The 20,959-nt window shown below is 48.7% G+C and overlaps 1 protein-coding gene across 4 annotated transcripts in view; it reads right to left on the bottom strand.

The window, feature by feature from the left end:
* Wdr91 (WD repeat domain 91) overlaps window positions 1–19,845 on the bottom strand; it is a 30,297-nt gene extending 10,452 nt beyond the window's left edge. For 2 of the 4 annotated variants that reach the window (XM_021164893.2, XM_029478828.1), the window contains exons 1-9: window positions 19,700–19,845; window positions 18,363–18,542; window positions 17,164–17,371; window positions 15,658–15,740; window positions 14,490–14,623; window positions 13,430–13,595; window positions 5,868–6,026; window positions 2,011–2,198; window positions 1,040–1,190 (exon numbers count right to left, since the gene is read on the bottom strand). In XM_021164893.2, the coding sequence (XP_021020552.1) occupies window positions 1,040–1,190; window positions 2,011–2,198; window positions 5,868–6,026; window positions 13,430–13,595; window positions 14,490–14,623; window positions 15,658–15,740; window positions 17,164–17,371; window positions 18,363–18,542; window positions 19,700–19,822 (1,392 nt within the window). In that variant the 5' untranslated portion in view covers window positions 19,823–19,845. Of the gene's footprint in view, window positions 1–1,039; window positions 1,191–2,010; window positions 2,205–5,867; window positions 6,027–13,429; window positions 13,596–14,489; window positions 14,624–15,657; window positions 15,741–17,163; window positions 17,372–18,362; window positions 18,543–19,512; window positions 19,567–19,699 lie in introns of those variants that run through there. The other 2 variants (XM_029478829.1, XM_029478830.1) reach the window with 2 other exon arrangements.
* Window positions 19,846–20,959: the final 1,114 nt, after the last annotated feature.

A 20,959-nucleotide genomic window follows, 5' to 3' on the forward strand; every position in this document is an offset into this window, starting at 1 on the left:
TCACTTTGTAGACCAGGCTGGCCTCGAACTCAGAAATCTGCCTGCCTCTGCCTCCCGAGTGCTGGGATTAAAGGCATGCGCCACCACGCCCGGCTTGAGACAGAATTTCTATGAAATCTCTAGAAGAGAAGAAACACTCAGAAATATTCTGGACTAGTAACCTCAGACCCTTTGGTCTTTCGCTCCTTCCTTTCAGCTTTCAATCCCAGTTGTTCACCCTTCCTGCTCGCTCCCTTCTGTAGGACTGGCCCTGGCTAGTCTTGGGACCGAGGCGACTGTTCCATTTGCCCTTCCAGGGACAGTTCTGGCTCTAGTTCCATCAAGGCCTCCAGAAGTATATAGAGTGAGTCCTCCCCACCTCTGGAGCTTAGGACTTCATTTGGATAAAAGTGTAGAAGAAAGTAACAAATTAATGCCAGAACAGCTCCGGTGTGGGGTATTCCCAGGAATATTAGCTAGACAATGGCCTCCACACCCCACTGGCAAGTAGACACCAGTTCAGGGACAGCCCTGAGAAGAACATCTATGAAGATAATTCCTTCCCATGTTTCCTAGGCATCCAGAAACATCAACGCCTGTCTGTTGGGCTATGAGCAATCAATTTTAACTCCTTAATGTCAAACTCTGCCTCAAAATAGAAAGTCCAGTGGGAAAACCAACACTGGGCCACTCCCAAGCAACGGGGCCTGTGGAAGGCACAAGCTTAGCACTACCCTCATAAGCTGTGGCTCGTTGGGCAGGGACAGTCAGGTCTTAACAAGAGAAGACTGTGTACTAATATTGTATCAGAAACACAGGCAGAGGGGTGATGGGAAGCCAGGGCCTCCTGAGATACACCAGCAGACAGGATAACTCCAGGAATAACTTCACTGCCACTCCAGGCAGATGTCAGCTGGGCCAGGCCTAGAGCTTTGGTCCTGGGCCCCATGATGGCACTGGGGACAGGATCCAGCTTACCTCCTCAGCTCAGCCTGTCAAGAGCTTCTGAGAACTTCTGACTGAAGCACAGAACAAGCTTTGCCCACACCATGTCACTTACCAGCCTGTCTCGCTTGGTGGCCCACTCTAGGGAGAGCAGTGGCGACTTAGAAATGGAGGACGCTTTGGTCTGCATGATGGGATTGAAGGACCACACCTTGATGACCCCATCTACGTCTAAGCTGGCCACTCTCCTACCAGAGCAGTCCACTCTGTGATGGGACAAAGGGAGGCATTAGTGTCCTGGCCTCGTCCTCTCGGGCTAACATCAATCCCAACAACGATACTTTCCCAACTTTCCAAATGCATTAAAAATGATGCTCACAGCCTACAAGTAAAGGGTGTGTGTAGACTACTCGAGAAAGGTTCATTCATCTAAGAAATATTATAGGGCACCAGAGAGATGGCTCATCTTTCTGATTAAAGTAAAGATGCATCCTGCAGAAGCCTGGAGACCTGACTTAGATACCCTGGAGCCCACGTAAATGGAGAAGAACCAATTCCCAAGAGTTGTCCTTTGGGACAACTCTGTATGCATGTGTACACTTAAAGACACAACAAGCACACACGCACACAGTAAGAAATACATAAATAAGCATATGGAATAACAATACACATCGTGACAAGCAAGGCCGTGCAGTGAACACGTGAGATGAACAGCAGCAGATGTGCATGGTGTGCCCTAAGAGATGCCATCTGAAATTTGGAGCTCTTCCCTCAGGAGGCCCCAGATCAACCCAAGGACCACGCACATTAGGAGTGGCTAAGCAGGAAGCTGCCTGTGCCTTGAGGGTTGTTCTTCAAGGCCATGCTTTCACTAAGTCTAAATTCAAACTTGGTAAAATTTTCCATCCAAACATTAACATGAAGCCAACAAAACTGAGTGGTCTAAGGGTGACCACTACAAAAGTAGCAGCCTGCAGGACTCTACTGGCCCTTTCAGGGACACTTCCTGCCACTAACACTCTCACGAACTGCCTAGAATCCCACCCCAGCCCCACCCCCACCCCCACCCTACCTCCCCAGGCCTACCTGCAGTGCATGATGGATGAATGGTGCTCTCCATACTCTTCTTGGCTCAGCACTATGAAGGGCTGCTCTGGACGGTCTCCCTCAGACCCGGCTGTGGACACCCGGGCCAGCACCTCTACTGGCCCCATGTGGAGTTCCAGGCAGGGCTCAGCCTCTGCGCCACTAACTTCCGGCTTCTTCTCTGCACACTGTGACTGGCAAAGCGTGGAATGTCAGCTTAGAAAGGGTTTCCTCCACCGTAAAAACACAATAGATGACTACAGGCGCTCGCCGCCACGGGTCAGCTCTGAGCTGGAGAGCTACGCACCGCTCCCCTGGGAAGAGTGGAGTGCTTGCTCCCTGGAAACTGCAACCTTCTCACAGACCCTAGGTGGGGAGAGGTTTGGGCTTGTCCTCTCAAATGGCATAGCTGTGTCTTGATGTAGGCCAAACAGAGGGTAATGTCTGCGCCAGGCTTACTGTTGCTCTGATGAAACACCACGGCCAAAGCAAGTTGGAAACGAAAGGCTTTATTTATTTGGCTTATGCTTCCACATCACTTTCCAAAATTGATGTAAATCAGGACAAAAAGTCAAGCAGGGCAAGGACCTGGAGGCAGAGGCTGATGCAGAGGCCATGGTAGGCAGAGTGCTGTTTACTGGCTGGCTCCTTATCCTCAGACTGTTTGCTTATAGAATCTAGCACCGCCATCCCAGGGATAGTAACATTCAAAATAGGCCGGGCCCTTCTGTACCAATCAATAAGAAAAATGCCCTACAGCAGTGGTTCTCAACTTGTGGGTCTCAACCCCCACAGGGGTCACATATTAGATATTTACAATATTGTGCTTCATAACAGTAGCAAAAATGCATTCATGAAGAAGCAAGAAAATAATTTTATGGTTGGGGATCAGTGCAACATGAAGAACTCTCTTAAAGAGTTGCAGGATTAGGAAGGTTGAGAACCACTGCCCTACGGGCTTGCCTACAGCCCAATATCATACAGGCATTCTCTCAATCAAGGTTCCCTCCTCTCAAATGAGGGTAGCTTGTGTCAAGTTGTCACAAAACTAACCAGCACAACTGAGCCATTGTCAACCTGACAAGCACGTCGATGGTAAACCATACCCTTACCTTTTTTTGTTCATCCCCAAGATCACACAATTAAGACAGCACAATGTAAAACATTTCATAAACTTAAAAAGTCCCATAGCCTTACAAATTCAAACACTTTAAAAGTTGACTCTTTAAAAATATCTAGTCTCTCTAATCTAAAGACCTGTAAAACTCCAAATTCCCTTTAAGAAAAAAAAAAAAGGTTTAATGTCGGGTGTGGTGGCGCACGCCTTTAATCCCAGCACTTGGGAGGCAGAGGCAGGNGGATTTCTGAGTTCAAGGCCAGCCTGGTCTACAGAGTGAGTTCCAGGACAGCCAGGGCTACACAGAGAAACCCTATCTCGAAAAAAAACAAAAAACAAAAACAAAGTTTACAGTGTCTCAACTGAGTTCCTATAACATTAAAAGCAAATACCTTCTTACTTCAAAAGGCAAGGACCAGGGCACAGTCACCACAGTCCGAACAAAGCAAATCCGAACTCCAACAGTGTAAAACGCTCCATGTTCAGCATCCGGGATTCACTTGGGATCTTCTGGGCTCCTCCAGGGTCTTCTCTGGCTCTTCCCTCTGCAGCACACTCAGCTTGTCTCCGAAGCATGGGCAGGCTCCACTCCATCACTGCTGCTGGTCCTGGTGGTCACCATCCATGGTACTGGCATCTCCAAAATGCTGGGGTCTCCTGCTACATTTTGGCTTCTCTCCAGCTCTCTTCATGGTGCCAAGTTCAACTTCTCTACATGATCCCTTCAATTCTGGGCCTTCAACTGCTACTGAGGCTGTGCCTTCACCAATGGCTGCTCACAGTACCAAACCTCAGTTGTTCTCCACGACCCTTTCATGCCTTCAAACCCAGTACAATTACCAAGACTCAGCTGCCGGCCTGAAGTACAATCTTGTCTGCCTCTGCAACACAGCTTCTGTGTGCTGACTCTCAGGAAACACTTCCCAGAAGATTTCACCTCAGTGATGCTGGTCTCTTCTTAATCACAGCTAATTTCTCAGCTCCAGCTGACCAGCATCAATTGTGCCAGGAAAACAAAGGTTTCACTTCAGTGGTGCTGGTCTCTTATAAGTCACAGCTGACTCTTCAGCCCCAGCTATCCGGAACCACAAACAGCAAACATGCAATGGCCCGGATAGCCTTTAAGTGGCTTTCAAATTTCCCTCTGAAACTTCAAGCCAAGCCAGGCCTCCACTGTCTGCATTTCTCTCAACAGTCATTCCTTCTGAGCTCTCACAGAAGAGCTTACCAAGCTTTCAACACCCAATGGATCTTCTAACCCAAAGTTACAAAGTTGTCCCACAATCCTCCCCCAAAACAACATGGTCAGGTCTGTCACTGTGATACCCGACTATCCTAGTACAAGTGTCTTAGGGTTATTATTGCTGTGATGAAACACCACGAACTCAAACAAGGCAGGAACCTGGAGGCAGGAGCTGATGCAGAGGCCACGGAGGGGCACGGCTTACCGGCTTACTCCTCATGGCTTGCTCAACCTGCATTCTTATAGAACCCAGGACCACCAGCCCAGGGATGACCACACCCACACCGGGCTGGGCCCTCCCCATCAATCACTAATTTAAAATAAGTCCTACAGGCTTGCCTACAAGCCCAATACTATGGATGCATTTTCTCAATTAAGGCTCCCTCCTTCTGATGGCTATAGCTTATGCAGTTAACATAAATCTACCCAGCGTTTAATGGGAGCTGACTGTGCCGAGTGGCTATAGCTTAGCTTTAACTTACTTCCAGATGATGTCGCTACCGCCCCACTTACATGTGTGGGAACTAGACTGAGGCAGACCCTAAACACCTTCCCTTAGAGTGCTGGCTGGCAAAGGTGAAAACACAGAAAGGTATGAAGACAGAGCTGTCAAGTGGAGCCTGGCCGTGACAGTGCACCCATGCCAACCAGGATATGTTCCTGATGCGTGGACCAAGGAAACTGAGGCTAGTGGGCAGGCAGGAAGAGAGGCCTGAGAACCTCAGGGACAGTCCAGCATCTGCCTTCCTGTGGCAACCAATGTCCTTCACTACGTTCCCTCACTGCTCATCCAGACCCACCCAAGACCTATAGTGCATGGGCCACCTGATAGCCTTCCAGTTATACCTCAGGACAGTAACACCAAGGGGGCAACGGGACTGTGACAGGACTCTAGAAGCAACCTGAACCCTTCAAAAAACCACAGTGTATGCTCCCTACCACTAAGCTACTAGCATAAGGGCACAACTGCCTTTAAGTGGACAAGAGGATACACCCAGGAGAAAGTGTCCCAGGGAGTGAGCCAGTAAGTCCCTCGGGCTTTTGGTAGGAACAGCTGACACCATCAGGAAAAGCGGATGCCATCTGCCGTCCCCACAGCAAGGCACTCTGTCTCCATGGCTCCCAACAGGGAAGATATGGCTACATCATCTTAGTGAGCAAGCACATGGCTGTCAGCACAGCAGCCACACAGCAGGGCCACCGGGGGAAGCACAGGAAAGGGATGTTGGGTCAGACCTAGATCAAGTCACAGGCCCCATGCCGTGATGCCGCATACAGCTCACCCATGGGAAAGTCTGGTATGTGGGGGTCCTCAGAACTCATCTTACAGAGATCCTTCTAGTCCCACTTGGGAAAATGCTATCAGGAGAAGAGCAGGCCAAACAGAACACCAAAACTACAGTGTGATACCAACCAACCAGGCCAGAGCAGGCCCTGCCTAACAGCAGAATTCAGAGGGACCCCCAAAGGATCCCTCGCTGCCCAGGCACCCTATACCTGAGAGGAGGACGTAGAGAGCAGCTCCCTCCTCTCCTTGCCGTGGTCCTGCAGACGCCGTTGTCGCTGATGTGTCCAGCTGGCTTCCCCAGGGACCGGCCCGCTCAGAAGGCTCTTCCCATCCTTGGCCCCGGGCACTGAGTCCTTTCCCTTGGTAGCCTAGAGGATGAGAAGCAGGCTGTGGGAAGTCTCATTCAGGCTATCCAGACAGTGTCTGCGGCGGGAAGGATGGCACTCCTCCCCTGACTAGCTCCTTGGAAAGGCCCTCCTTGGCTGGCCTGGGCAGGAGGTTCAAACCAGCCAGGCAGGCCTCCAGACCGAGCTCCTCTGTGCTAGGTCATTTGCTGCCCTTAGCCTACACTCTCGCCCGGACAGAGGCAGAGATAATCTCTTTGAGCCAACAGAAATGATCAATTTTGTTATAGGAGCCCAGTACTTTATAACAGGTCAAGTTTCACAATGGGTAATATCAGAATTTATATGTAACAACATTTGAACAATATTAAGTACACACACACACACCAGCCAATTTTCTCTGTAGTAAAAAAGAAACACAATACAGACTGTTGTTTTGCGTCAACTACATGACTAAGCTGGCTACTGTGAACAAATAAAAAATGGGCTATGGGGGAGGGGTGTCAGAGGCAGAGCAGGCAAGAAAGCTTGAGTTCAATCTCAAAAACAGCAAAATGAAACAAAAAGTTGGGAGCCATGCCTGGTGGCACACACAGGCCTTTAATCCCAGCAGTCTGGAAACAGAGGAAGGAGGCCAACAAAGAGAGTTCCAGGACAGCCAGGGCTGTTACACAGAGAAAGCCTGCTGCAACAGTCAAAGAAAAAAAAGTCAGGACCACTAAGTCATTTGGTTTGCAACTGACTAAACTAACAGACATTTTCAACAGAACTCATGCTAGACACTCAAGGATCTCTGTGTTAAGGTAAATTAGAAAGGAAAAGGCACTGAAAATGTTCTCACTTTTTCACACCAAGAGTGAAAAGCTCCAAACCTATAACAAAGGGATGAATCTAGTAACCTCCACCTACCCCAAGACAGCTCTTCCCTTCCTGTGAGCAACAGGAGGTGACGACAGCTGTGGGCCGCTGTCTGCAAAGTGCTGAGGCAGGATGGTGTCCTGGAGGGCCAACCCTCAAGACACAATCTACCATTCTCCTGTCTACTGACCTGGATGGCAAAGAGTAACTCCCAAAAGTTATCCCCTGACCTCCACACCTGTGCTGCAGTACATGCACATACATGCCTATCTGGTGTCTGTCTGTCTGTCCTGTCTGTCATCTCTCTCTCCCCCCCTCTCACACTGACACACACACACTTCAATTTTTTTAAATCTGGTCTGAGACTCCATTTTATACACATCATGCTGGCCACAGTTCTGGGGCTGGCAGCAGATGCTGCTGCTGCTGCTGGTGAGGCTGTGGAAAACCAGGAACACCCATCAGTTCCTGATGGCAATACAGAATGATAAAACCCAAAGGGAGATGGTAGGGAAGAGAGAGCCTTGTTTGTATTATCCTGTCAGGTAAGAACAAAAAGGCTAAACCAGAAGCAAAGGAGAAGCCACAATGCGATGGAAGCAGATCCCTTCAAACAGACCCCAAAATGCTGGCTGGCATTCTCTCCTAGGCTGCAGGTGCCTGGCCTGTATGAGCAGAGCCTCTGAGGAATTCTTTTGCTGCCAATTCCATTTAACAGAGAGTAAAGGAAGTGGGACGCAGACTACCAGACTGGGCAGCTGGCTGGTTATGCTCATCTAGCTGACAAGAAGTCTTGAGGGAAAGTGACTCCAGGAGGATGTGTGAGAGAGGGGTGTCCTAGCGCAGTGGCTCTGGGAACATATCCAGAGAAAAGGAGGGATTTTCAAGGGTAAGCGTGCAGATGTGTGTGAGACAGCAGATCCGAGGCAAGCCATGCTGGCCACCGGATGCCGAAGAAGAGAGCAAACAGCTACAGGAATGAGAGGTGCAGTCAAGTCATAAAGAGTAATGCAAACCTAGAAAGTACTAGAAAGGGGAGTGCAGGGGCGGCTCAGCGCACAAGCAGGAGGACTGAGAGAAGCCTACAATCCCCATTTCGTAAATCAAGTCTGAAGTATGTGCTTACAATCCCGGGGCTGGATCAACAGAGGCATGCTTATAAACCTTACACTATTCCACAGAGAACAAGAATGGTAAAGCACACCACTTAGACATGACCCAGTTTAATTCCAAGGATTAGAGATGAGCCCATGGCTGTGGATGGGTCCTGGGAAGACACATGCAATAGGAGAAAGTGTCTGTGTCTAAGATAGGCTTGGGGGGATGGTATGGGAGCACGGCTGAGGACAAGGTCTGCTGTGGTCACATGCTTCCTCAGATAATGATCCGAAAGCACAGGAAAAGCTGCCAAAAGGCAGGCAGGCACCAAGCAGCCACATAGATCTCTGTATTGCCTGTCCCGGGCCATATCTGTGTTACACAGGAATATCCCACCTCAGGACAAGAAGTGGGAAGAGCTTCAGCACTCTGTAGCTCTCCTCTCTGCTCATTTACCTCCCACGCCCAGTAAGCAGTGCCCTTTTCTCTTCCAGTGTGTGTGGTGTTAAGGGTGCTCAGTTCGGATGGCCACTGTGATGGTTTGTATATGTTTGGCCCAAGAAGTGGCACTGTTGGGAGGTGTGGTCTTGTTGGAGTAGGTGTGGTCTTGTGGGTATGGACTTTAATACCCTTGTTCCAACTCCCTGGAAGTCAGTCTTCCGCTAGTAGCCTTCAGATGAAGATGTAGAACTCTCAGCTCCTCCAGCACTATGCCTGCCTGGATGCTGCCATGTTCTTGCCTTGGTGATCATGAACTGAACCTCTGAACCTGCAAGCCAGCCTCAATTAAATGGTGTCCTTTATAAGAGTTGCCTTGGTGTCTGTTCACAGCAGTAAACCCTAACTAAGACAGCCACTAACACATAGTATAGAGACTGAAAATTCTCAGAAGCCCCCTCTAGTACCTCCCCAGTCAATGCAGAGTCCCCAGCAGAAAGACCCAGAGAGATGGCGGCTGGAGGATAAAAGCACTTGTCACTCATGCAAGACTGAGGACGTGTGTTAAGTCCCCAGGACTCATGGTGGGAAGAGACAACCTCTTCCTGTCAATTGTCTTCTAACCTCTGCATATATGCCATGGTGTGTGTGTTCATGTGCATATGTGCACACATACAATAATACTAACAATAACAGTATTTTTTAATCTTAAAAAAAAAAAAAAAAAGCCAGCGGGAACTAAAAAGGGACCCTTCCCTCACATGCCAGAAAGGCAGAGAGGTCATCTGGTATATTATCATGCTGGGACCCCAAAACTTCTATTTCCCAAAATAAAAAATACAAATGGGTATTAACAATCAGCACACAGGAAAGTCAGAGAGGCAACAAAAGAGTCATTGATACCGAGAAGCACGGGCCTAAATGTGACCTGTCAGCTGCTGGTGAAGAAGAGCAGACAGGGTCCTTCAGCTCTAACTGTGGAGGTCATGGGATACCAACATGGCAGACATCTGTGGAAGGCAGCCGTCCACGAAGCACTTTAGTAAACAAGCGAACGTGTGTCTTAACTTAAAAAACTTAAAAAATTCATCACTGCAGGTTTTAAGGAAAAAAAAAAAAAAAAACTCATAAAAGTCCTAACTAATGCTGGGCCTGAGAGATGCTCGGGGGTTAAAAGCACTGGCTGCTCTTGCAGAGAACCCAGGTTCAGTGGCCAGTACCCATGTGGAGCCTCACAAAGGTCTATGACTCCCAGGCTATCTAACACACTCTTCTGGCCTCTGCAGGCACCAGGCCCGTATGTGTTGAATACATATGCACCTTGGTAAACACACATAAAAATAAAAACAGACATTTAAAACAATCCTAACAAGTGGTTTCATCCAACATTCAAATGGCCTAAATTCTATCCAGTCATAATCTCCCTGGCTCCCAACAGTTCAGGAACGATATCTGTAACCTGCCTTTTATGATCTGCTCCTTATGGAGACAGCCTTGGTAGATACAGGAGGATTCCAAAATTCTTCCTAGAGAGCTGTCCAGCTTTACTGAGAAACAGATCTCACCTGAAGGCCAAGGCATCCTAAAACCTAACTGTGGCCGGCATCCTCTCCCATCCTGCCCAGCTCCTGGAGCACAGGCCTAAGCAGATGGCCTCACCACTGGTGTCTCAGCAGGGAACAGGGCGATTTGCAGAGGTGGTTGTTCTTTGCTTTCTGTACCTGACAGCCAATTAAGGGCCATCTCCATAAGAAGGTAGTTCCCACCTGCTGCCCCAGGCTCCCTTAGTGGATGCGAAAGGCTAAGAATTATCACTCTGGGAAAGGATGCAATGGCAGGGAAGCCCCTGCACTGCACGCCTGCTACTGTGGACATGACCCGTTAGCTCTCACAGTTAGAGATCCCAGAAGACCTTGGGGACCATGGTTTTACAGTTGTCCCCTCGTTCCCAATTCTGCCTCCAGATTTCTCCTGAAAGCCTGGAGAGTGTGTGTTCACAGTGGTATGAAGCCAGGTGTCAGGCCTCTGTCCTGTAACCGCAACCCTTGGAAGGCTGAGGAAGGAGGAGTTTGAGGCCAGAGTTTGGGGCCAGCCTGAGCTACATACAGTGTGGGATCCTAAGCAGGCAAAATGCTGTGAATAAAATTTACAACGCTATATGTAAATAATATTTAAGGTAGAAAAGTCTAGTAATTTGATATGTTGCCCATTTAACAATAAAATACCATTTATGTTTTCTGTGTGTTCATCCTTCAACAGCAAATAAGAAAGAAGAATTCTAGGATGGCCATGGTGGGAAAACATTGAGCCTAACGTATGTTGGTCAAGCAAGCTGGTGTAGAGCCCAGTGTCGGCATCTACAGAGTACACAGGAACATGCTACCACATCACAGGAAGTGCCCCTACCACATACTGCATTTGACACTGGTAAGGGAGAAGTCTACAACACTATCTGAACATCAACTATGACCAAAGGACAGAGACATTATGCAGTCCTCCCAGAGTGAAGAGCCGCATGCATGAGCGATACCACGGCAACAGGAGTAAACAGAGAGTGGGTGGACAGAGAAGCTCCGCATGGAAAGAGCTGGGCTGTTCTACACAAGCCCCATTCTGTGTAGGCTGGGGGGACAAGCTGAGGTCATCAAAGGTGCACTAACGGGCTCATACTAAGCAAATGCCCATGAGACCACAGGGAAAGGCCAGCCACATCGCAGGAGCCTCTACTCTGATTCACAGTAGGCTAGGGAGGGGGTGACCCTGAAATCCAAGGTCAGCTCCACAATTCTGCTGTCCCTCAAACCCCCAATCTACTAGCTATTATTAGAACTGAAACAGATGCTGAGCCTAAATATCTACCATCACTTGAAAACAGGAAGTGAGTACGGTGGGGAGATGGCTGAACGGGTAAAGAGCCTGCCCTGTGAGCATGAGTGCCGGCCCGAGGTTGGCTCCAGACACCCATGGTGAGCTCTACGAGCGACAGAGAAAAGACTCTTAACATTAATCTCTGCCCTCCAAATGCACACATACACATGTGCACACACACTGCAAAGAGACATGCACAGACAATAAAATCAAATCACCATCATCATAAACGGAAAGAAAGTGACTTGGCTGATTCTTTTTTCGCCGTTTGGCTGTAAACTACGCTCACACACACCCAATACACCACACCACTCAAACTTACTACATGAGCCATAATTCCTGGACGTATCAAGAGCATGGCTTACCTGAAGCCGTCTTTGTGTTTGCTTTCCACCCCAGTGAAGCTGGAGTTCAAGAGACTCTAGGCTCCACCCACCATCTATCAAGCTTTTACATGTTGCTCATGTGAGACCCAGAAGACAAACAGTGGAGCAGACCTAGTCACATTCTACAAGAGCTGAAGTTCTACTCATAAGATTTGGACTTTCAGAAAAAGCAGTCACAGAGGTAGCGCTGGGTGATTTGTGACGGTCTCCACACTCAGGCATGCCAAGGTGACAGTCACACAACATTGGCAGGGGATATGAGAGCTGATCACCAGGACCTGCAGGAGCCCAGATCTTACTATAATTTACTGTTTGACCTCTGCTAGACACTGCTGATACCACGGGCACTTCTGTAGCCCTGCTCCTCCCCAAGTTCTGAGTAAGGGACAACGAGCCAGAGGGAAAACAGAGTTGCCTGAGTCCATGCTCCATCTCCCCCAGAATGCTACTCAGTGTCTCCAGCTCAACAATACTAACACCCACAGTCCCGTGTCAGTCTCGTGCAGACCACAGCATCCTGGGCACAGACACCCTAAACTGCTCCAGCAGTTGCAACGTAAGTCACAGGTGGTGAAGAGGAAGGGACAGACTGATAACCTGCCATCTTATGTTGCAGGTAGTTTTTTAAAAAAAAAACAAAAACAAAAACAAAACTCTTTCCCTACATCTCCTTTTCTTCTTGGGACCTGGAAGACTCACGGGTACCTTTCGTCCAGCAATTGGCCTCCGGCCTTCTTTATTGACAAGTCAAGAAAGAACCAATTGGGGAACAAGACCTTAGCGACAGAACCTCCCCCTTAGAGTCTTAGTAAACACAGGAAAAGAGAAAGCAGTGAAGTCTAAAACGCCAAGTCTATTAAACCTGCAAGCATCTCAAGTGTGCTACAGAAGTGCGCTCCTGAGCCACACCCACTGGGCGTTTCCAAAAGCAGTGGGACTCCACCAGTAAAACCCCTCAGAGGACTCCTGGCTGCTCTGGACATAAGCTGGCATCAAAGGCCTCTTATCATATAACATACATGTGAAGAATGGTAGAAGTCTTTTGTAGAATCAGCAAATACCAACATTTAAGTGAAAGACACATACTTTCACTTTAGTCTTTACTCCACTGTTTGGCCAGACACTCATTTGTAGCCCTCAAACTTCAAAATTCCAAAACTTGGTTCAGAACTCACACTTGAGCTATCTAAACACTCACAATCCCTCGAGTTCCCGGGAAACCGGTGCAAAGGGAAGGAACCCTTCCACATCTACTCCCCGCTGCCACCTGACACTTCACTAGCGGAGTGTGGCAGACTGGCAGCTGTTAACAGAGGTGCAGGGGAACTGGAGGACAAAGCTACGTGGGGCTGAGAGGCCGAGAGTGGGAGTCTGAGGTTCAGCCAGTCCTGTTGGCAGGTCCAGACACACTCTACCCTCCGGCTCAGCATCACGCCTGACACTGCCAGACACAGGCAAGAGAGATGGAAAAGTGGTTCATTAGGTGGATTTTCTGATTTTTTTTTTTTTACTAAATCTCCCTCTACAGTTTTACCTCTGTTCTCTTCCTGCAATGACATCACTGGCTGGTAAGGTTGTGTGTTTGGGTGTAGAGGGTTGCAGGGAAGGGAGAAGAAAGGAAGGGGAACTGAATTTGGGATCTCATAACACATCCAGGAAATCTAGCCCTGAGAAGATGACCCACAAGCCCATGAGTGACAGGGAGTCCTGGCAGACGGCCTGAGAGCAGGCCATCAGAAGCGTCTTGATAAGCATTAGACAGGCAGGGCCCACACTTACCTGACTGCTGAAGGAGTCTTTCTTGGCTGAACTCTGAGCCTGAGCGGGGCCTTGGGCAGGTGACAACCTCGAAGGGCTCTTCTTACTCTGAGGCAGCAGTGAGGACAGGAACCCCACTCGAGGAGACTGGGAGAGGGAGGCAGGCCTCTGGCTGCACACCAATGCTCTGGCCAAGTAATCACAGCACAGCATTAGGGGCTGCAGGGGAATGAGGCAGAGCCAGAACACACAACTCCCGGCTGAAGTTAGTGACTTGGGGGCTTAGCTAGGTTCGAGACCCAAATTGAAAGGTAGCATGACCCTAGGTACCATTTCCTGACCAAGAGCCTGCAAGCATATCTGGCCCAAAAGTGAAGTCTGCTGCAGCTCTTTTTAGAGACCCAGGAGATCTCAGAGCTGCTTTGTCCAGTAAACCTGACTGTGTTAATCCAAATGGAGATGAACAGGGGTGAGCCCCATGATGGGATGCAAAGACATAGTGTGAAAAAAAAAATACAGGGGAGTTCGTTATGTTTGATTACCATTTACTATGCATTAGAGTAGTTTGAGAATAAGGTTAAATAAATATGTTCATTAATAAACGAACCCTATGGGTCCCCTTTTACTTTCTCCACATCTCTAATAAAAACCTTATTGCATCTGTGGTTGGCAATTGACTTCCAGCTACAGAGATCAGACTGGCTGTTTTTTTTTTTTTTTAAGGTTACTCAAACTTCTCTGCCATACTGTCTACCTCTTTATAACCCCAGCAGCTTCTCCTGAGGAACATGCCCACCTGTGGGGACCGGTCCTTCCAACCTATGAAGCAGCTTCCCTGGACTCCACCATCATGACACCTGACACAGCTAGCTAGACAGTTCCCCATCCAGGAGAGAACCTTAAAATATTGGGACCTCACACATACAATTTGGAGCCAGGTATGCTCAATCCCTCTGTGGCAATTTTCCCTCGGCAGACATAGGCCACTACCAATGAGGAAGTCAGTGTGATACTCAGACCACAGGGAGATCAGAGGACAGATGGCAGCCCCCACCCCTTCTCGAACCCCAAGCCTACTCACAGCTCCGAGTCCCCAAGGCGGTCCATACTGGAAACATAGGGTGGCAGCTTATGCTGGACCAAAGCTGCTGCTGCTTCTTCCTGCTGCTGCTCTTCCTTCTTTAGTCGATGGATTTCAGCTTGCAGTGCAAAGAGCTACGGAGGGGCAAAGCCCAGTTAGCTAGTGACATCACATCACAGGACCTTCCCTCTGTTGAGGGAACTTCCTAGACACGCCACATCCAAACCATTTCTGCTCATCAAAGGGTGGGCAAATGAAAGAGCCACAGCTAATAATGAGTTTAAAAAGCAAAACACTTTTGGACCTCCAAAACCACTGTGGGTTTATTTTCTTCTTAATCGTTTGATTTACTTCCTTTGACCACTTCAACTGTTTCTTCCTGAATTCACTGGAGTGAAATCCACAAAATGAGCCTTTGAAACTTGCAGAGAAAAATGTGTTTAATAATTATGGTATGGCAGCATCTTTAGCCCTTGCCTGAAGATGATGATGCAGCATCCAAGAATCTCACCCCCCCCCCCAATAGCTTATAAGCTTACTTTTGTTTCCTGCAATATCACTGACAACAGATCTTCACTGCAAGACAGGGAGACTCATGGGGCAAAATGTAAAAGCAGGCACAGGCGTCTTGGAGCTCCTCTTTTATCAAGTGTGTTGCTGATTCAGAACAATTCTACTTGGCTTATAAACAGTGTATGTGTGGCTACATGGGAAAGACACTGGGAAGAACTAACAGCTGGAGCTGGAGAGATGGCTCAGCAGTTAAGAGTGAGTGCTGCTCTTGCAAAGGACCCACATCAGGTGGATGATGGGTTTTAACTCCAATGCCAAGGGATCTGACACCCTCTTCTGGCCTGTATGGGCGCCTACACCCACATACCACACATATAATTTAAAAGAAAAATAGATGAAAAGAGCCGAGGGTTGCAAACACACACAGTCTTTTTCTCCTTACAGGCTTGTTCTTGCTGCCTCGTTGCTCATGAAGCACACCTGATTTCAAACATTAATCTCAGCGCTGGTTACCAGCGCTGGTGCAGCCCCAGATCCCCAAGCCTGGTGGTTCTCTTTCATCTGAGAACAGTTCACCTTTTCTATATTTAACCAGCTCCCACTGCTACCCCAAAGCAGAAGTGATTCCCAAAGAGCGCGAGCCAAGGGAACAAACCTTCTGGCGCAGAACTTCATTTTCTTCTTGGACCTGATTGGTCCTCTGACATTCCGCATCAAAGTTCAGGATCACAGGAACCGGTGCACAAAGTTAAAGAATAAGTCTCTGCCTGGCAAGATTTCAAAGTCCTTCCCAGCCAAACATTCAAACCCAGGGAACAGAGGACAGAACTGGCACTGTGGAAAGGGTCTCTTCCCAGTCCCTGGGCCTGCTACTCTAGACCACCTGACTCTTTTGGACTCAAGAGACACATGACAATCTGCCTGGCCAAGTCTTGCATAAGCCATAAATCCCAAACTCAGGCATTTTCCCCAGCACCAGCAGTAAAGAGCCCGTGTTCAGTAGACGTCACAATCTAAGCCTTAGCGGGGTCCATGCCAACATCCGGCTGGAAGCTAAACTGGAAGCAGAATCCACTACAAGGCCTTTCCTTTCTCCAGGCTGTCTCTCTCCCTGGCAAACATGTAAATGGTTAAACCACTCTACAGACTGCACAGCCACACACCACCCCATGACCACCTATGCTCCAGCTTAGGGTACTGGTCCTTCCCAGCTGCTGCCCAGAGTCCTGTTGGAAGCACAGAGTGGGGAGGAGGCAAACTGCAGCTCCAATGTGCATGACCTAGTTTGCAGGGTCATGACCTGTCTTGCACTGAAAAGATAATGAACAACAGGTTCCAGCTGCCCTGGAGGACCAATGTGGTCACGCTAAGTTCTTTGGAAAGTCCTCAGGAAGAAGAGGAAGGAGGAGAAGAGAAAGGCTGATTCACACTTATCCACAACAGGAAGAAGGGGGGGGAGGGAGCAAAGGCAGGAACCTCCATCAGAAGATGTCCCTCCCAGAGGTCAACACAGCTGCAGTGGCTGGGCCTCCACCACACCCAAATTTATCAGTCCCTCACCAGGCAGCCATATTCTCACATCAGATCTTGGGCCTTCAACAACATAGTTGTAGGCAGTGAATTACAGTGATGTTTTCTCTCCCTCCCACTCTCTCTCTCAAACACCTGAAAATATATTCCTAAAGCTACTCTGGCAAGTGGAGCCACACTGATGTCACCGTCCCAGAAGGTAATCCAAACACAAGCTCAGGCTGAAAGCTCCAGCCCCCAAACTGTTTTCATCTGCCGCCAAACCCGCCAAACCCGAGCAAAAGCAAGCAACAGCATCCCTCCACACACCCCACCCAGAAACATGCACCATGCCCGGCTGCTCCTAACCCTTGAGCTGCCTGGCTGAGCCAGTACCAGCACCCAGAAGCTGCCAACTTCCCTGTCCACGCATATCAGCTATTACTGACAGCACAGATGCAGAACTAAGAACTATGACTCCCTGGACTCGTGACAAAAATAACCCGCAATTTGTCAAGCCGCTCACATGACACCTGAGAGGGATCTTTGGGTATTTTGTGAAAGAAATGGGTGTCCCATGAGCAGTGACCACTGACCTCCGTGCCTGGGTCCCTCAGACTACGGACACTGCCACATGCAGCAGAAAGGATATGCATGCATTGAAAGAGGACGCTCAGGAAGTTGTGCAGAGAAATAATGAATGTGTCGGCCCATTGTCGAGAAAAGTAGGTAGCAAAGGTAGGGTTGGTGTCTGGGGACGGCAAGAAGGGCAGGACAAACCAATCCTTCCACTCAGCCTGGTTCTGGAGCTCCGTGGCCTGCTTTGCAAAGAACTCCTGCGCCTTGTCGTTTCGGTTTGTCTGCCAAGATACAAAGAAAGTTGCAAGGGAGGAGAAAGACAAGTCCCCAAATCAGGTAGTCAGGTTCTTCACTGTTGCAGAGCAGACTTTGCATACCTCCTGTCAGGCCAGTAAAACAGTATCTATATATGAAGAAAATCATCACCTTTTTCTTCTTTCTTTCTGTCTTTCTTTCTTTTTTGGTTTTTCGAGACAGGGTTTCTCTGTGTAGCCCTGGCTGTCCTGGAACTCACTCTGTAGACCAGGCTGGCCTCAAACTCAGAAATCCATCTGCCTCTGACTCCCAAGTGCTGGGATTAAAGGCGTATGCCACCCCTGCCTGGCCTTTTCTCATTTCAAAGCTGATTTATACTGAAGTTCTGGGGCTGGGGGATAGCTCAGTTGTAGATCATTTGTCTGGTATGCACAGAGTCCTAGGATCAATCCCCAGCACCAAATAAAACCAGGCACGTGGCACACCTGTCTACCTAGCACTTGAAATACTGAAGCAGGAAGATCAGAAGTTCAAGGCCATTCTCAACGTATATCAAGTTAGAGGCCAGCCCAGGATACATGAGGCTCAACCGATTTCAAAATCAAAAGTCAACTGAGGTTCTAATGACAAGTGACATCCTGAAAACAATCCCTAGGTGATGCTCAAATAATCTAAATTAGTTCCCCAAATGAGCTACATTTTGTTTTGCTTTTTAGAGACAGGGTTTCTCTGTGCAGCCCTGGCTATCCTAGAATTCACTCTGCAGCAGAGGCTGGCCTCAAACTCAGAGATTCACCTACCCCTGCCTCCCGAGTGCTGGGAAAGAAGGAAGGAGTGCACCGCCACTGCCAGCTCCAGCTTTACATATAGTTTATATATAAAGTTTATATTCTTTAAAATGCTACACAAGTTTACATGCTTAAAACCAAAAGGACACAGAACTGGGGAAAACCAATCAGATGATCTCTACAGATCATAAGACACCGGGGATGGGGAAACAGTCAAAGCAAGAAGTACCTGGATGGTGTAGACAAGATAAAAGCGGAACAGGCTGGTTTTCAGTTTGTTGATGGTAGGTCGATAGATATCCTCCAAGCGGCTGAAGAGCCTGCGTTCCAGGTAGCTCCAATAATCCCGAAGGGCAGCCAAGTCGTAAACCTGCATCAACTGTTGTAGCTGGTCCACAATCTTGTCCACCTGGGGGGAGACAGACAGAAGGAAATTCTCACCTCACTATACATCATATAGTTTCATCTGCTTCCTATGGCTCCCAGATGTAAAAACATATAGTTCTGTTGGCAATCTATAAAATCCCCAAGATATGTTAGCATACTAGCTTTCAAATTATTTTCTCATGCTAGATACAGGACTTGGTGCTCTAGCAAGCTCAGAAATTCCAGAAAGCAAGAGCTTTGGCTCCAGGTGTTGAGTCTCCTTGACCAACTTGGCAATGTCACTTCAACAGCAGTCTTGATTGCCTCACACTGTAAAAATAAGTAAGAGCCAATGAGCCAGAGACAAATTGCCAGGGTCCTTGTCCCAGCTCCACAGTTTCTGAATTCCAAGAGACAAAGTGATTACTGGCTCCCTGCGGGTCATCAAAGTCCCACCTGAGCCTCAGTGGCTGCTGCCTTCAGTCAAGGACAATCACACCATGACAGCGTTTTGAATACCACTTCTGTCTGGAGCAGGGAAATGCTTTGCTTTGCCACCAAGCAACCAATAAACTCGAAAGGTAGAAACCAATATCCTAACTTCCTTCTGATGCGCCAACAACTAGCTCACCACCTCCCTCAATCCATCTGCCCAAGACCAATTTAACTCTGTACGTGCAAACATACAAATCATAAGCAAAGAAATCCCAAGCACCTCTCAATGGAAACTAGTATCAGAGAAGTTTGTGCTTCAAAGCAGAAGGAAATCTTCCAATGATTCCCTGATGCCATTCTTACAATCTACCTCCCAGACCTGAACCCAGTCTTCTGGGTGCAGCCCCCTTTGCTCCCGCTTCTCCCATCAAAATTCAGACTTGTGCTCAACCATGGCTCTTAAAGTGTTGTAACCACGCCGGCCAACCATTGGCTAGCACCTGCTGAGAGGCTGGCATGGAGTGAAGCCCTGTACCGGGAACCAGGGACCTGAGTCCCGATGCTCCTGACTCACTCACTGAGCAACTTCGGGCATGTCACGACCATCTCCGGCCCTCAGTTCCTCCTATGTCAAGCGAGGGCCAGACCGGAGACGCCTTCAGTCCCCTACCATGCAGTGACAGCGCCGCCCTCGCCCCGGAGGGCAGTGTTGGAGCAGGAGGCCCGCCCCCCGAGCCGCCTCCGCCGCCCCTGCCGACCCCTCACCCGGAACCCCTTCTCTTTGTCCGCCTTGATCTCGGCATCCAGCTGCCGCAGTGTGTGCGTGAAGCCACGGAAGAGCAGGTACTCCCGGACCAGCTCGTCCGTGCGCTCCACCGCCTCCGCCATCGCTGCGCGCGCGCGCTGCAAAAGACCCGAGCCGCTCAGGGCGGAGGGGCGGGGCTTGGAGCGACGGGGCGGAGCCTACCTCGGGCGCCTCGTACGTCACGCCACGCCCAACCTACCAACCGTGCGCCCCGCCCCGCCCCGCAGGCGCCCCGCCTATCTCCCCTGTAGCCCGCCCCTCCCCACTCTCAGCCAGCTCCCCGACGTCTCTGCTTGCTGAAGTTTTCTGGTGATCTCCTGAGTTGCTAACACTGCTACCTCGGTCCAAGTAAAGTAAAGCTGGACCTTGCGAACCACATATTCACATATTCACATATTCACAGGGCGGGGAGGGAATGATGTTCCCAGCTTATTAGCATGACACTGCAGAATCTTTTGTCCTCTGTCCTCCTCCTTACAAAAGGAGAAAACTGGAGCCCCAACAGGTAAAGTGGCCAGTGTGAAGTCAACTCACAAAAGTTCAGCTTGGACCTCTTTTCTTTTCTTTCTTTTTGGCCAGGGCCTCACACACGCTAGGCAAGCACCCTACCGCTGAGCTGCTTTTTGTCACAGTCTCACTAAATTGACCACACAGATCTTGAATTCGCAATTAAAAAAAAATCCCCACAACCAGTCCTGTCTAGCCCTGAGTTCCTGAGTAGGAAGGGTAAACTATACCAACCAAGATGTACCACTTAGAGAAAAAAAAAGGCAAGTTTCAGAAGGGGGTGGCCTATGGTCCCAGTTTCTTGTTAGTTTTTTCAATTAATTGTGGTTTTGTGAACAGTTTTTAAACTCAGGAAAATTGTAAAACAACCTATATTTTATTCTCTGAAGGACTTTCAGTTCCTTTTGCCTTCTTTCTTTTTCTTGTTTAGAAAATTATTTGAAGTTTTTACAAGGCATACATACACGTTTTGCCTTATTTCTTCATCTTTGAGAGAGCACTGATAATGTCCACCAGGCACAGTCATAATGAAGATTTGATAAGATAGTGCATGAAGACCAGGCGTGGTGGTGTATACTCTAGAGACAGAGCTAGGCAGGTCTCTGTGAGTTCAAGGCCAGCCTTTCTTAATTTAAAAAAAAAAAAAAAAAAGGCACCAAAAAGATCAAATTATTTATGTGTATACACACACACACACACACACACACACACAC

This window comes from Mus caroli, chromosome 6, assembly GCF_900094665.2.
Source record: "Mus caroli chromosome 6, CAROLI_EIJ_v1.1, whole genome shotgun sequence".
Taxonomy (NCBI): domain Eukaryota; kingdom Metazoa; phylum Chordata; class Mammalia; order Rodentia; family Muridae; genus Mus; species Mus caroli.